A 17,303-nucleotide genomic window follows, 5' to 3' on the forward strand; every position below is an offset into this window, starting at 1 on the left:
CACCAAAAACACACAGACTAAAAATAAAAGATGGAAAAACATATTCCATGCAAACAGAAAATAAAAAATGAACAGGATAAGCCATCCTAATGTTAGATAAAATAGACCTTAACACAAAAATTGTTAAAAGAGACAAAGAAGGTATTATGTAATCCTTAAGGGATCAATTCAACAGGAAGATGTGACTTCAGTAAATGTATATGTACCCAATGCTAGGGCACCTGGCAATTTAACACAAATATTAATGGATCTAAAGGGAGGTACATGTTCCACACAGTAATAATGGGGGACTTCAACATCCCACATTCATCAATGGACAAAAGTGGACCAAAAAAAAAAAAAAAAAAACCAGTAAACAAAGAACAAGACTAAACAACAAAAAACCTGCCCACTAATGTTTATAGCAGTTTTAATTATAATTGTCAAAATGTGGAAGCAAACAGGATGTCCTTATTAAGTGAGTGCATAAAGTGTGGTATATCCTGGTTATTATTCAGTTCTAAGAAGAAATTGCTATCAGGTCATGAAAAGGCAGGGAGGAAATGTAAATGCTATTACTCAGTGAAAAAAGCTAGTCTTAAAAGGCTGCAAATTGTGTAAGTTTGACTATTTAGCACTCTGGAAGAAAGCAAATCTTACAGAGATAGTAAAAAGATCAATGTCTTTCAGAAGTTTGGATGGAAGGAGGAAGAAGTAGAACTCAGAGTATTACGAGGGCACTGAAACCACCCTGTATATACTTTGATGGTGGATGCTCTTCATGGCACAATGTTAATAATGAAGTCTAATATAAACTCCAATGTAAATGGACACAGGGTAATAATGATGTGTCAATATAGGTCCCTAATTTTAACAAACATATTTTTTGGTAAGTAATATTAATAATGGAGAAGTCTTCATGTGTAGGAGCAGAAAGGTTATGGAAACTCAGTATATTCTGCTCAATTGTGCTGTGAACCTCAAACTGGTCTAAAAAATAAGTCTATTTTTAAAATATGTAGGGATAAGTCTAACAAATTCAATAACTGTGCAGAAAACTAAATTATTCTGGAAGTTATTAAGGAATACATTAAGCTCATGGGTAGGGGACTTGATGTTAAATGTCCATTCTCCCAAAAGTTGACTTGATTTAAACTGCAGCATCATAAAATTGGGGAAACTATAATTTAGAGACTTAAAAGGTATTTCCAAGTTATAGAGGTAGTAAGAAGTGGGGAGATAGACCTCGGTGCACACCAAGGTATAGAGAACTGTGCTATCAGTCAATTGTTCAATAACATAGATATTGTTATGATAGATAATTGGGATAAAAAGATAAAAAGTATATAAAAGATACGGCTTTATATAAATAATTGCTGATAATAAATATTATAAATATCTTAAATGCTCACTAACGGAAAAGAAATCATTTTAAAATGTGCTAGAACTACATAACTGAACAAATTCAGCCATTTTAAATGAAAACATCTAAATGAGAATATATAATGACATGAAATATTGCTCATAATATTTAGAAAGGGCATATCAGAATATTTCAAAATTTCATAAAAATATAATTAAAAGCTAACTTTATTTCAGCCAAAATCCATGCCTAAGAGGGGTCTTCAAAATTCATGGGAAAATGATGTATTATGAAGATATTTATGTATGAATTTTTTAATTATACAGATAAAACATCATGCAAGTCCATTTTGCATGAACTTTTTGAGGTAACTTCATATTTATTTTTAGAGATTTTGAAGAAGGATATATAATTTCAGTTTTGGGAAATACTATACATGTAATCCTATCTCTAGCTCTAAGTACTAAAAATCCAAAAGAGTATAAAATGTTAAACTGTATCTATCTCTGAAGATGGAAAGATGAAAAATGCTTTCTATTTCAGAGTTTCACACTGCTTAGATTTTCTTATGAGAATAAATAACATATTTCCATTTTAAAATGTAATCAATTTAAAGATCATTGTACCTGCTATTTCAGATGGTTCTAATTTTAACTTTTGCTGTTTTCAAAATGTAGTCTGTATTACTTTCTTAAACTGTATGACCCATTTGTAGCATTGGAAAATATGAACAACATAAATGCACATTATTACATGTTGACATTATTTCTTAGTTTCTAATACTCTACAGTCTACTTTAATAATCCCCTACATTAAAATCTAAACCAAAAAAAAAAAAAGTTTGTGATATAGTATGATACATATCGTTCTTACTTATAAAAGCTATCAAAATAGAGAAACATTAATTTTAAAGCTTCCCTGGTAAAGCAGACTGAATAGGCAGCCCCAAAAGATATTTCCACCTAGAATTTCCAAATGCAACCATATTTGGAAAAAGTGTCTGTCCATAGAACCCTTGACTACAAGATGAGATCTGTCCTGAGTCCAACAGCAAGTTCCCTTATAAGAAGACAGGAGAGAGGATACTCATATAAAAGAGGCAGCAATACAAACACAGAGGCAAAGATTGGAGCTAGGAGGCTGCAATGCTGAAAATGGCAAACAGCTACTGGAAGCAGAGAGGCATTGAACAGGCTCTCCTACAGAGACTCCAGAAAGGGAAACAATGCAGCTGAACCCTTGGCTTCAGACTTCTAGCCTCCAAACACTGAGAAGCCATAAACCTCTTTTGCATTACATTGCCATTAAGTTGGGGGGTAATTTATTACAGAAGCCCCAGGAAATGAAGAAAAAAAAAAAGGCAAAATAACTGAATCCAATAAATAGCATTCTGAAGTCAGTATCTTACCATTTAAACTCTGTCCGATTTGTATGGAACCAGAAGCCAAATCTATAATTGAACCACTTAGAGTTCTTGTATCAAAAGCAGTATTATCCTCCTCTAATCCATTGATAAAGAAGTTGACTTTTGTCTGATGCACCTGTAAGAAATTACCACTATTAATATCACAAGTGCATAAGCTTTTATAATAACTACTGATCAACAATCTTTGTCAAGCTGATTTCCCACCTCTATAGTTTCTTCATAAAAGTTTGGAAGACTGTAAATAATTTATTTCAGCAGCTCAATGTTATCTTTTTGTATTTAATAGATCTAGATAAAAGCTATATGCTTACATGCACTCACAAATGGGCATAATTGTTGTCCATATGAATATCATGCCTTTATAAGTTTTATAAGGATAAGTTTTTTCTTTATACACCAACTACAGTTGTTACATCCATATACAGAAATAAAGCAGAAATTAATATGATCTGGAGAAATATTTAAAAACAGATACCAAAAATGAATTACATGTAGATGCAATTAAATTTAAATTACTAGCAAAAATATTCCTTATAAATATTTATTTAGGTGTTAGTATCCAGCTGGTAATTTTAACATACTTTCCCAATATAGACCAGCATAAAGATTTGCCAATCATATTTCAAATGAATCAGTCAAGGAAAATAATAATTGCCTATGTTAGGAATTAGTAAATGTTTACCATAAATGTCCAGGGAATATTTTTTTAAAAGCCATGTGATCTGATTTTCTGGGCAAAATGTCCCTGTAATAGCTGACATTATAATGCAAAAGCAGCCATAAACAATATGTAAACAAATGAATACAGCAGTGTTCCAATAAAACTTTACTTACCAAAAAAATATGGCCAGCAGATTTGACCCAAAAGTTGTAGTTTAAAAACCTTTAGATTACACCACTAACTTATGGAATTTTTTGTTTGTATGACATGATCTTTGAATAGACAATTCAATTAAATTTATGCAAAATACCTCAGTTATTAGCTGTGAATTACACGATTACATATATTTCCAACTTAACTGGCCAGCTGTTTTGATATCAACTTTAGTTTCTACAGTCTTTCTGTTCAAGTGCTAACTTCATGCACAAATAATCATTGGTACTCCAATTAGTGAAGGAGAAAAAAAGGCAAACAAAAGACTTTACAGGAAGGACTGAGGGAAGGGATGAAGAATGAGATTTAAGGGCATGCAATTGAAATGTTAACATCTTAATAGAAATATGCCAAATCATACCATTCAAAATGGTTTTCTACTAAGGACTTTGAATGGTAGCGATGTATTTATATAGGTTCATCAGTGGTAATAAATTTTCCAGTCTGCTGCAGAATTCTGATAGCTGAGAAGCAAAAGGTATGTGAGCACAGGACGTATGAGAATTTTGCAGTGAGCCTAAAAATTGTCTAAAAATAAACTGCTTTTCAAAAATGTTTTTCTGTTAAAAAAAAGATTTGCAATAAGAAGTTTCTGAATCTTGATGTTATCAACCAAATGTTGCCTTTTTTAAAGAGTAGCTTTGAAAAGTTATGTTTGAGTCATTATTACATGTGCTGAATAATATATTTCTGGATCTTCTCTGTGGGACTCGCTTCTCCAAAACCAGTCTAGTCTCTGATAGCTTTCAATAATTATGTGAATTGCTACCTTAAGAACACTTCAATTTAAAAAAGAATTAAAAACAATCTGGAGGAGCTGGCACTGTGGTGTAGCAGTTAAGCCACTGTCTTCAGTGCCAGCATGCCACGGGGGTGCCGGTTCATGTCCCAGCTGCTCCTGTTAAAATCCAGCTCCCTGTTAATGCACCTGGGAAAGCAGCAGAGGATGGCCCAAATGCTTTGATCTCTGCTCCCATGTGGGATACCCAGAAGAAGCTCCTGGCTTCAGTGCAGCCTAGCCCTGGCTGTTGTGGCCATTTGTGCAGTGAACCAGTAAATTTAAGTTCTTTGTGTGTCTGTCTATCTCTCTGTGTGTGTGTGTGTGTGTAACTCTGACTTAAAATAAGTAAATCAATCTTAAAGAAAAAAAAAAAAAAGACCTGGAACATAATGGCTTTTCTCCATTCTAACCCATCCGCTTTCATTTATCCCATGTTCTTTCTTAAGTCCATTGACCCAGTGTTGCATTGGACTTAATCTTAGAACAAAACTGTAATAGACCTAATAATACACCAGTTCCTCTTGGGCCTGGAATTTTGCCTCTATGCAGGGTGGCAAGGCTGAATTTTTTTTTTTTTTGCATTCCATTTTTTACAGCCTGTTACTGTCATTTGATGTTTGACTGTTATCATTATAAAAGATACAGGCTTTTCTACTTTGTTATTTGTAGCATTATCTCATGTTTTACAACATCTTTGCGCAACATGCAGGCACATGAAATATAACTAGTGAAAAGTTCTCGGTGGTATTAATGCATAAAAAAGAATGTGGTTCCATCTCTACTGTCTTTACCGAGCCAAAAGCTGATGAACAGCCAATTTTCCTTTATCACATTAGCACAGCCATGAGGGAAACACATTTGTTCTAGTCAGCTACACTAAAGATACTATTACCAATCTAACATATACATGTTTTATATCAGCAGTATTCTCAGAGCATGAGAGAGCCAACAATATATTAACACTAGCATGACAGTTTATTTAAGAAAAGAAAATTGTCTCTGTAGAGGGACAGAAGTTAGAAATGTATGGCTAAAGCTCAGTGCCACTGGTCTAATAAAGGCAATAATTCTTAGGTTTTCTTTATAGCAGGTAACACTCCTTTGACAGTTCTGTCATATCATTCAAATAAAAATGTTGTCTTTTACAAGTTTAAGTGTACCTTTATTTTGAGTCAGATAGAAAGCATGTCTTTGATTTTCTGTATTCACTGTATTATATCTGTAGTTGGGAGTTCAGGACCTTTTTTTATTCCTTTTTAATATCAACTCATCATGCATTTGCTTAGGAGAAGTCAGTGTCACTTGCAGTGAATTCCAGAAGAATGTTTTCACTTTTTGCTACTTAAAACATGATTAATGAAGATCCCAAGCCACTCTGCTGTTGTCCCCTCCCCTGCCAACCACCTTTCTATAAATAAGATTAAATCTTCTTTGGTTTTCTGCACTGTGTTTTATGATCCAAGATTCTCCAAACTACTTTACAATTCTGATCTGGGGTCCCATCTCACTGAAACTGTGAAGCCTGGGGTGGCGTTCTGCAATAGTTCATTCTGATGATCCCCTTGCCAGTTATTTAGGGGAATAGGAATATATAGGATGGAATTTCTGATTTGTGCAAAGAAAAGCTTCCACTAAGTAAACACCACCTATCTCATGCTCTAGCCCTGTGTGGATTAGAATAACTTGTGTGTGTTTATTGGTGTGCCTTGAATGAATGAATTGCCACAAGTAGTAACACTGGTAGACAAGTCTTTAAATCTCTCTTGTTAGAGATCCAAAACACTTTGGAAAACAGATATAAAGGAGCAGGTCATTCTCAGGCTCTTGTTCTCTTGGAGTTTCATATTTTACTTTAATCACTTTCTTCATCAAAGTGACATCTTTGTGATAGGTTGTACTCATTGAGTAAAAGAGTGCAGTAGATTAAAACAAAAGTAGAATTTCTGAATTATCCTTTTATTCTTTTGCCTGCATAGTGGGAAGTACAATTAAAAATCCAGAAACTCATACAATAACTGAGTAGTCACCATGGGAAATATATAATCATGTCTACTTTGACTGTAGTAATGGTCCACAATCACCAGTCCCACTGAAATCTCCTACCTTTGTTGCTGTTCTACTGCTGCTGATCACCAATAGCCAAAAGCAACTGCTGACTCAGGATGGAAAATAAATAGGCAGACTATGTTATCTTTCTTATTAGACAAAATCTTCCCCATTACTTATATCCTTCTAAACTGAATTCAATAAAACACCCACAGGACCCTGTGAGTCATACCAAGAAAAGCAAATCATGATTATATCTCTCAAGAAACTTGTATCCATAACAAAAGAATAATTGCTAATTTAGTAGATAGTGTTCAAGTCACTATAAATGAATAAAGTTATTTTTAATTTACTACTGGATCTTAATGCAGCCAATGAAATGTTATCTTTTTCAGGGGGTAGCTTTGAGAAGTTATGTTGAGTCACTACTATGTGCCCTGTTTTTGACATGTTTTTGGATCTTTTCTGTGGACTTGCCTCCCCACATCCAGCCTACAAGCCTCCAAAGAAGGTCAGTTTCATTAATTTGATGGATGTCATTGTAAAGCAAAATCATTTTAACCATTGTGTTTACCACATTTTAAATAGACACAACATGAGGTTATTTGGCAACATACATTTTTTTTTTCTTTAGGGACTCTTTTATTTTTTTACCCAGACATACCTTAAATTCAACTTCACCCTCAAAACATGATGATTGTTGATATAAGCATATATAATAGTATTTGGAATGCTAAGAAATTCAAACATAAAACAACCCTGATATGAATCGCAAGAGAAAACTCTGTGGAGAAGAAAAATCTTTAAGAATTAGCAATTTCCCTGAAGTAGAAATTTATAAGTGAAAAAAGAACTGGCATAAAAGATTCCATTATTCCATCAATAATTTTTAAACATAGGACACTTTATTCTGAAATCTCTGTAAGTTTATTTTAAAATAGCACATCTATGGTGCATCCCCTTCCTGAGAATACATGCAATCCCCACCCTACACTATCTACCCCCAATTGCTCATGATCCTAATCTTCACCTTCTGAATTTTCTCTAATTTCATCCACCCTTATTTATAACCTTCACCATCAGTCAACCTCCAATCTAATTATTTCTCCATGGTTTATTCAAGTTATTTCTATATGGGCATTTCTCTGAAGTTTTAATATTTTTTAAAATATATTTCTCAAGTCCTATAACCCCCAATACTCCTTTGTCAACTACTTTACAATTATAAAAGTAGTTTACATTGATAGGAGAATTAGCATGTCAGATGTTTTATTTTTTTTTTTCAGGAACACACCAATTGAATTTATTGTAATAAATCATAACATCAAACATGAATTGTGTTTGCAGGATATAGGAACTCTAATCTTTGGTTTTTGTAGAACAACTTTTAATCTACCTTTAACTCTCTCTTCATAGATGATGAGAAACAGGACAAATCAAGAGATTCACTAGGCTGCAAATGTACCACACCTCCTAATTAGCAAAACAGGATTTGTACCAATGTATCTGGCTTCTGGGCCTGTTTTTCTTCCACCACTGTTACAGGCTGATCTTATTCTTCTACAATTCCTATGTTAAAATTCTCACACCTGGTACCTCAGAATGTGACAACATTTGGAAACATAGTCTTAAAAGAGAGAAAACAAGCCAGCGCCGCGGCTCACTAGGCTAATCCTCCGCCTTGCGGCGCCGGCACACCGGGTTCTAGTTCCGGTCGGGGCACCGATCCTGTCCCGGTTGCCCCTCTTCCAGGCCAGCTCTCTGCTGTGGCCAGGGAGTGCAGTGGAGGATGGCCCAAGTCCTTGGGCCCTGCACCCCATGGGAGACCAGGAGAGGCACCTGGCTCCTGCCATCAGATCAGCGTGGTGTGCCAGCCGCAGCGCGCCTACTGCGGCGGCCATTGGAAGGTGAACCAACGGCAAAAGGAAGACCTTTCTCTCTGTCTCTCTCTCACTGTCCACTCTGCCTGTCAAAAAAAAAAAAAAAAAAAAGAGAAAACAAAGTCGTTCAGGTCTGGATCCAACATGATTTGTATTCCGTAAGAGGAAGAATTATCACAAAGATATACACAGAGAGACCATGGAAATCTCATGGAGCACAGGGCCATCTTCTCTCCAAGGACACAAAACTTAAGAAGGAACCAAGCCCCTGGAGGCCTTGTTCTTGGACTTGTGGCCTCCAAAAACTGATAGAAAAATAAATGTCTGTCCTTATCCCACCCAATCTGTGGTACTTTTTAATGACAGCTCTGACAAATAGAATCACTATGCTTACAAGACTCCATCTGATGGTATCTGCACCTCAGACAAAAGTTAATATAGAAATTAACTTGAATATTCATCTAACATAGTTCATTAAAAATAGGTATACAATCAAAATGTATAATGTACAAATGAGTAAATGAAAGTTTATCTGGGGAGAATGTTAGGAAATACTGGCAAGCCAGGGAGCCAAAGGGAGCATTTCCTGTTCTTTGCCGTGGTTGACAGCACACTGGAGAGGCAAATCGCTCTCTGCCTGAGGATGCAAGGAAGGTGAATTTCTTGCTTTTAGACACAGGTACAATCCTATACCATTCAGCAGAGACAATTTCTGATTAAAACAACTGGGTTTTACATCACATCAACACAGTATCTGTGTGACTTGGGCTAATTACTCTAACTCGGTCTCAATTTTCAAATTTTGTTGTATTAAATTTTGTATTAAATTCATCATAATCATGATGTGAGAAATTATTGAAGCAATGTGTGTAAAGTACAAAGTGTAGTGCCCAACTTGCAGTGTTGACTGAATATTTGCTGTTGTGGGTATTTTTCATACGGTATTTGTTGTAGTGCCTGACACATAATGGATGGTTAATAATTGGTGTCTATTACTATTCTTACTGGATGTGTCCTCATCCCTTTTATCTTTAAAGCAACCCAAGGCAGGTCAGTTATTAACCCAATTTAAAGATAATGAAACTGAACCACTGAAAATTGAAAACAAAAATGACTCAAGGTAACACAGAAGGCTGACACAGTCAAGAACTAGTTTTATGTGGCCAATTTTAATTAGCCAGTTATATCCAGTTAGTGTTTTGAAGTAGCAGCCATTTAGCTGACTGAACCTATCAACTGAGCCTTTCTTCTATACTTCTACCCAGGGATGCCTCAGGCCCCATGTCAATGCTGCTCACAGTAAGAAGAGTAACACACCCAGCACATTTCACTCCCTCACTGTATCCCGGCACTGCACTGGACATCTTCCTTAGATCATCCCCTGGGCTCCTCAACAGTGTTAGTAACCCTCCTTACCAAGGAGGTTACAAGGCCTAACAGCTCCAGGGTTCTCCTTCTGCAGAACTGGGGAACGCTTTCATCTCTGAACAGCCTTTGCTTTGATAAATGATTGGTCAAACTGAAAGCATCTTCTTATAGTTTCACATTTTAAGACCCAGCTCTAAATACTGAGAACACACTGTACAAAAGCAATCCCTTTGCTAAATGAGAATTTACTTCAATGTAAAGAAAGATGTGGTTTCTCTCCAAGTCTCTCTCAGCATACGTGCCATTTCTGGAATGTTCTAAATATGACATGGTTTTTCATCTTACTCTTTTTAAAATGCAGCTTGAAATATCACAATCTCTAGATGTGGCCTGACCTGTTAAATCAGTATTGGATTATCCCATTAAAAACAATTCAGAATTGCTTGCAGTTGGTTTTGTGGAACTAAGTTCAAGAATTTATATTTATCCATGTTATAGTTCATCATGTTAGATTCAGCCCATTGCTTCAGGCTGTCCAAACATTTTGGATGCTATGCCTGTCATCCAATATATTTAGCATCCCTCCAAGTTTTATGTCATTTGCAACTTTGATGAGCACGCCTCATGTACTCGATAATACTGATTGACTAATTGATATCTCCAAAATAAAATCACCAACACAATCCACACTTCACAATTCCAAGCAATAAAGAAACAGTGTCAGTTTCCAACAGTTCAAATGTTTCAAATGAGAATTCTTCACATAATTTTCAAAGTGATTTTTCTAAGTTTTTATATAATTATATTAGAAAATAGGCTATTAAACATCCTATAAACTATTTTTTGGTCGAAGAACATGTCTTGTTTCTTTGCTCTTGAATGCCAATCACACTGCTCTGCACAAATAAGGTGTCAACAACCTTGTTTATATTCATATACTCACAGACATACACACACACACACAGTCACATTCCAGTGTGAAACACCCCTTCTTCAGCCCAGAGAGAGTTCTACCACACCTTGGGGCCCTGGAGACTCTTGAGTGAGCATAGGCCAGCAGTCTTCACAGAGGACACCCAGGAGGGGGCGCTTTTGTGTGTTGAGTGGGAAGAGGCAGGGCATACCCCTGCATGCGTACTGTGTGGAGCCTTAGGCAGGCCCTGAGCTCTGCTTACCCACTTCATCAGCTCTTCATCCTGCATAGACAACTCTGTCAACTTCTTGTCTATTTGCTCATGGGCATCTGAGTACTTGGAGACACATGGGTCCAGGCTCACTTGGCCTTGGAAAGCTTGACTTCCAGGTAGAGGGGAGGCATACATTCCCAGTTGCAAGCATTGGTCACTGTGTTGTACCTTATTAGCCATCATCTCCACCTCCAGTTCTGCAGCTACTGTTGGGCCCTGAATGGATTCGTCTCAGCCCAGCCCATGTAGGGGCTCTCTTTCTGGTTTACTGTGCCCAAGTGAAATAAAGCAGAAGCATCTAATAAACCACTTTTGTGCAAACAATAAAAAATAAGGACTTCAGGAAATTATTCAGAGAAGGTTGCTTTAGCTGAAATTAATCATGTGGGTTGCTCAGAAATATCTGAAGCATGCATGTGTATTCACTACTAGTTAGATTCACTAAATAATGGCTTAGAAAAGATACCATGGGGAAGTACGTTCATATAAAGACATGATCCTCAAAGCTTCTCCTTGTTTGTGTTTTAGTTTTGGAATTTTCCCACGAGTTCACAGGTTTTATTTCAGCATTGCTCTTCCTCCTTTGACCACTTCTCTTCCTTGCCACTCCCTAATTCCCTAATTACTTACACTTACACACACACACACACACACACACTTGTTTTTCTGCTCTAAAAAACTCAGTCAGATCATGCCCTTTTAGCAATCTTTAGCCAGAGGCTAAGTATATTACACTTATACCCTGGGTAGGATTTGTTGTTCTCCCCTTGTTATCTGTTACAGTTCTCCAAGCTGCTACCTCATGAGGGTGAGCCCCTAGTGTATTCAGTTTCTACATTTCAAAAAAGAATTCTAGTAGTTTCTTTGGTCATATTTTGAATTTCAGTGAATTGTTCATGGACACTTCTTCCTAGGTGATTATTCTCTTTCTCTACTGCAAAGAAAGATAATTTACACATACAAGGGTACTTCAAAATTCTTACAGGGGTAAGCATTTTGTGCAGGGGTTAAGACAATGCTTAGGACACCCACATCCCTTGTCAGAGTATCTGAGTTCAAATCTCAGCCCTGCTCCTGGTTCCAGGTTCCTACTAATGTACACCCTGGGAGACAGCAGGTTAAGGCTCAAGTGGTTGGGTTCCTGCCACTGAATATGGCAATCTGGATTGAGTTCTTGATCCTGACTTCTGTCTGGCTCAGGCCTGGGTTGTGTGATCATGTGCAAGTGAGCCATCAGATAGACTCTATTTTTCTTTCAGTGTCTTCCAAATATAAAAATCATTCTGAAATCTGTGCCTGTAAGAGGTCTTTAGCCACCATCTTATCTAATGGGGAAAAGTTAGAAGCATTGTGACTAAGATGCAGAACCACACAAGAATGCTTATTCTCACCATTGCTATTAATTATAGTCCTAGAAGTTTTAGCTAGAACAATTAGATAAGAAAAAGAAATCAAAGGGATACAAATTGGAAAGCAAATCAAACTATCCCTATTTGTAGATGACATGATTCTATATATAGGGGATCCAAAAGACTCCACTAAGAGAGTAATGGAACTCATAAAGGAGTTTGGTAAATGGCAGGATATAAAATTAACACAGAAAAATCAATAGCCTTTGTATACAAAGACAATTCCATGGCTGAGAAATGACTTCTAAGATCAATCCTATTAACAAAAGCTACAAAAAAATCAAATACTTTGGAATAAATGAACCAAGGAAATCAAAGATCTCCACAATGAAAATTATAAAACATTAAAGGAAAAAATAGAAGAAGATACAAAAAAATGGAAAAATCTTCCATGTTCATGGATTGGAAAAATTAATATCATCAAAATGTCCTACTGAAAGCAATTTACAGATTCAATGCAAGCCCAATCAAAATATGGAGGACATTATTCTCAGATCTAGAAAATCAGATGCTAAAATTCATATGTAAACAGAAGAGACCTAGATGCATCAAAATACCAGATTACAAGAAATACTATAGGGCGATTATAATCAAAACAATAATCGCAAAAAGATAGATGTGCAGATCAATGGACTAGAATAGAAGCTGAAGAAATCAATCCATGCATCTTCAACCAACTTATCTTTGACAAAGTAGCAAAAATCAATCCCTAGAGCAAAGACAGTCTCTTAAACAAATGGTGCTGGGAAAACTAGATCTCCATATTCTGAAGTATGAAACTAGACCCCTACATTATACCTTACACAAAAACCCACTCAAAATAGATTAAATATCTAAATCTAAAACCTGATACCATAAATTACTAGAGAACATTGGGGAAACTCTGCAAGACATTGGCATAGGCAAAGACTTCTTGGAAAAGACCCCAGAAACACAGGCAAGCAAAGCCAAAACTGACAAATGGGATTACATCAAGCTGAGAAGCTTCTGCTCTGCAAAAGAAACACTCAGCAAAGTGAAGAGGCAACCAATAGAGTGGGAGAAAATATTTGCAAACTAAAAAGCTGATATAGGATTAATATTCAAAATCTATAAACGCTCAAGAAACTCAACAAAAAATAAGCAACGCAGCTAAGAAATAGGCCATGGACTTGACCAGGCATTTTTCAAAAAAGAAAATTCAAATGGCCAATAGACACATGAAAAAATGCTCAGGATCACCAGCCATAAGGGAAATGTAAGTCAAAACCACCATGAGGTTTTACTTCACCCCAGTTAGAATGGCTCCCATCCAAAAATCAACAAACAATAAATGCTGGTGAGTATGCAGGGAAAAAGGAAACCTAGTCCGGTGTTGGTGGGAATGTAAACTGATGCAGCCAGTGTGGAAGACAGTGTGGAGATACCTCAGGAATCTGAAAATAGATCTTCCAAATGACCCAGCAGTCTCATCCTGGGAATTTACCCAAACAAAATGAAATCAGCATATTTGAAAGAATTATCTGTACCCCCATATTCACTGCAGCTCAATTCACAATAGTTAAGATATAGAATAACCCAAATGTCCATCAACTGATGACTAGATAAAGAAACTATGGCACATATACACATTATGGAATACCATGCAGTGACAAAAAAATGAAATCCTGTCCTTTGCAATACAATGGATACAACTGGAAACTATTATACTTAGTGAAATAAGCCAGTACCAAAAAGACAGATACCATATGTTTCCCCTTATCTGTGGCAACTAATAGAGTACCTAAAATGTAATGTAGTGGAGTGAAATTGACATTTTGAGATTTGGTGATAATTTTTAGTTCTTGTCTCTACTGATGAGGAACAGTTTTTTTGTTTTTGTTTTTTTTTTGTTGTTGTTAATACTATTTGTTGAACTCTTTAGTTAGTGTAGGATTTAAAATAAACTCAAAATAGATCTTTATAAAAATTAAGAATGGGGCACAATCAATCTTGCCCAAAATGATGGAGTTAGTAATATGCCAGGGGATTCCAATACAATCCCATCAAGGTGGCATGTACCAATGCCATCTCACTAGTCCAAGTGATCAATTTCAGCTCACAATTGATGGCTCTGATAGGTCTAAGAGTCAAAGGGATCACACAAACAAGACAAGTGTCTGCTAATACTAACTGATAGAATCAAAAAGGGAGAGAAAGATCCAGCATGGGAAGTGGGATACACAGCAGACTCATAGAATGGCAGATGTCCTAAACAACACTCTGGCCTCAGAATCAGCCCTTAAGGCATTCGGATCTGGCGGAAGAGCCCATGAGAGCATTGTAGGCATGGAAAGCCAAGATACCATGGAAAAGAAAAAAAGAAGAAGACCTAAATGAAAGATCTCTGTGAGTGAGATCCCAGTGGAAAGAACGGGGCCATCAAAGAAGGAGGTACCTTTCTCCGAAGGAAGGAGAGAACTTCCACTTTGACTGTGACCCTATCGGAATAAGATCAAAGTCAGCGAACCCTAAAGGCTTCCATAGCCACGGCAACTCATGACTAGAGCCTAGGGAGATTACTGATGCCATGAACAGGAGTGTCAAATTGTTAAGTCAGCAACAGGAGTCACTGTGTACTTACATCCCATGTGGGATCTGTCCTTAATGTGTTGTCTAATGTGCAGTGATGCTATAACTAGTACTGAAACAGTATTTATACACTTTGTGTTTCTGTGTGGGTACAAACTGATGAGATCTTTACTAATTATATACTGAATCGATCTTCTGTATATAAAGATAATTGGAAATGAAAAAAAAAAACCTGGTGTTAAATTGGAAATGGCATAGAAAATTAATTAATTTTTTTTAAAAAAAACTATTATGTAGTATCTCTGTCTTTAATGTGCTGTACATTGTTATTTAATGCTATAACTAGTATTCCAACAGTATTTTTTTTTTCACTTTGTGTTGTTATATGGGGGCAAACTGTTGAAATCGTTACCTAATTTATACTAAACTGATCTTTTGTATATAAAGAGAATTGAAAATGAATCATGATGTGATTGGAAGGGGAGAGGGAGCGGGAAAGGGGAGGGTTGTGGGTGGGAGGGAAGTTTTGGGAGGGGGAAGCCATTGTAACCCATGAGCTGTACTTTGGAAATTTATATTAAATAAAAGTTTAATAAAAAAAAATTAAGAATGGGAATAGGATAAGGAGCGAAGGAGGGTGGGAGAATGGGCAGGAGGGAGGGTGAGAAGTTAATCAACAATATTATAAAAATGTTTTATATATGAAATCTGTATACATGAAATTCATATCACAGTTGCTCCACTTCCAATCCAGTTCCCTCATAATGGTCTCAGAAAAGCAGTGGAGGATGGCCCAAGAGCTTGGACCCCTTCCACCCACATGGGACACCTGGATCAAGCTCCTGGCTCCTGCCTTGGCCTGCCTTAGTCCTGGCCATTGCAGCCATCTCTGACTCACCCTGTCTCTGTAACTCTGACTTTAAAATAAATAAGTAAATCTTTTAAAAATGAATGAATAATGAAGATAGACAGTGCTCCTATCCACAGGTTCATTTCCAAATGCCTGCAATCTCCATACCTAATCCAAGAACCAGGAACACAATTCAGATTGCCACAGTCAGTGGCAGGTACACAATAACTTGAGCCATCATTGCCTCCTCTCAGAGTCTGCATTAGCAAGAAGTTGGAATCAGAAGCCAGATGTGGGTGTCCAAGTAAGTACTCTGATATAGGATGTGGATATCTTAAACTGTTAGGCTAAATACCTACCCCTTCACAAACTTTCTAAGTTACACTCACATATATGATGATAAAACAGTCAATTGTTGGATTTATTGTTGATTTCCTAGTGAATCAGGATAGACCAATCCCATTTGCCATACATACTGCATAGGAATGTGCCACACACAGTCCCAGGCATAAGAATGCTTTGGGTGCACAGATGGTAACATTTTTCTCACTCAGTTATCTCAATAAATCATCGATGCCTTTTCCTATCTTACCATAGAGAATAGATAATTCCTAAATGACTATCTGAATTAGCTGTTAAGCATCTTAGTAAACCTTTTTAGTATTTATACCCCAATAATCAAGGAATTGTTTATTTGCTTTCACTACAGTTCTTAAATCTAAGTCAACCTATTTTGGTTTCCACATTTTTGAAGAAAACTGCTTATGCTACCCTTCACTAAAAACCAATAGCATTTTAAAAAATGATTCTTTTGCTTCAACATTTCTTGAGTGCACAATGGAATGTTAAGTATGATGGCATACATAAAGAGTGGATAAAACACAGAACTTTCATTTATAGAATTCACAACATGTAATAAAAAAAATAGAAATACTTTCAGGCAAGACATATAGTGCAGTGGTTAAACTGTCACTTGGGATGCCTGCATCCCATATCAGAGAGCTTGGGTTTGGGCTTCTGTTCTCCTCCAGATTCCAAATCCCTGTTACTGTTTCTCCTGGGAGGCAGCAGATAATGGCTTCAGTGGTTGGGCTCCTGCCACCCATGTGGGAGACCTAGATTGAGTCCCCAGCTCCTGGACATTTGGAGAGTAAACCAACAGATGGTGGCTTTCCCTATTTCTTTGCTTCTGAATTAAATAAGATTTAAAAAATAATTTCAGTGCAAAGTGACAAATGCATACCTTAGACAATTTTGTGTTGCTAAAACAGAAATCAAGAGACTGAGTAATTTATGAGGAAAGAGGTTTATTTAGCTTACAATCCTGGAAGTGCAAGGCCCTGGAACCAGCATCTGCTGTGCTTCTTTTAAGGGTCAGGGACTGGTGCCTATAGGTGGAAGGAGAAACAGTGCCATGGGGAAGAGAGAGAAAGGGTGGCAAGCTCCATTGACAGCTAACTCATTCATGTGGATGGATTCCTCCAGACCCTGGTGCCTGCAAAGCTTCCTTACCTCTCAACACTGTCACATTGGAGAATAATCCACAAGAAACCACACTCATAACAGAGCAATGCAATAAAATAGACATGG

The 17,303-nt window shown here is 36.7% G+C and overlaps 1 protein-coding gene across 1 annotated transcript in view; it reads right to left on the reverse strand.

The window, feature by feature from the left end:
• Positions 1-17,303, reverse strand: part of USH2A (usherin) — an 855,126-nt gene that overhangs the window by 765,931 nt on the left and 71,892 nt on the right. Inside the window, exon 3 of the mRNA XM_062211324.1 lies at positions 2,751-2,883. Within this exon, the coding sequence (XP_062067308.1) occupies positions 2,751-2,883 (133 nt within the window). The remainder of the gene's footprint in view (positions 1-2,750; positions 2,884-17,303) is intronic.

The sequence above is a fragment of the Lepus europaeus genome, chromosome 14 (assembly GCF_033115175.1).
Source record: "Lepus europaeus isolate LE1 chromosome 14, mLepTim1.pri, whole genome shotgun sequence".
In the NCBI taxonomy this organism is placed as follows: Eukaryota; Metazoa; Chordata; class Mammalia; order Lagomorpha; family Leporidae; genus Lepus; species Lepus europaeus.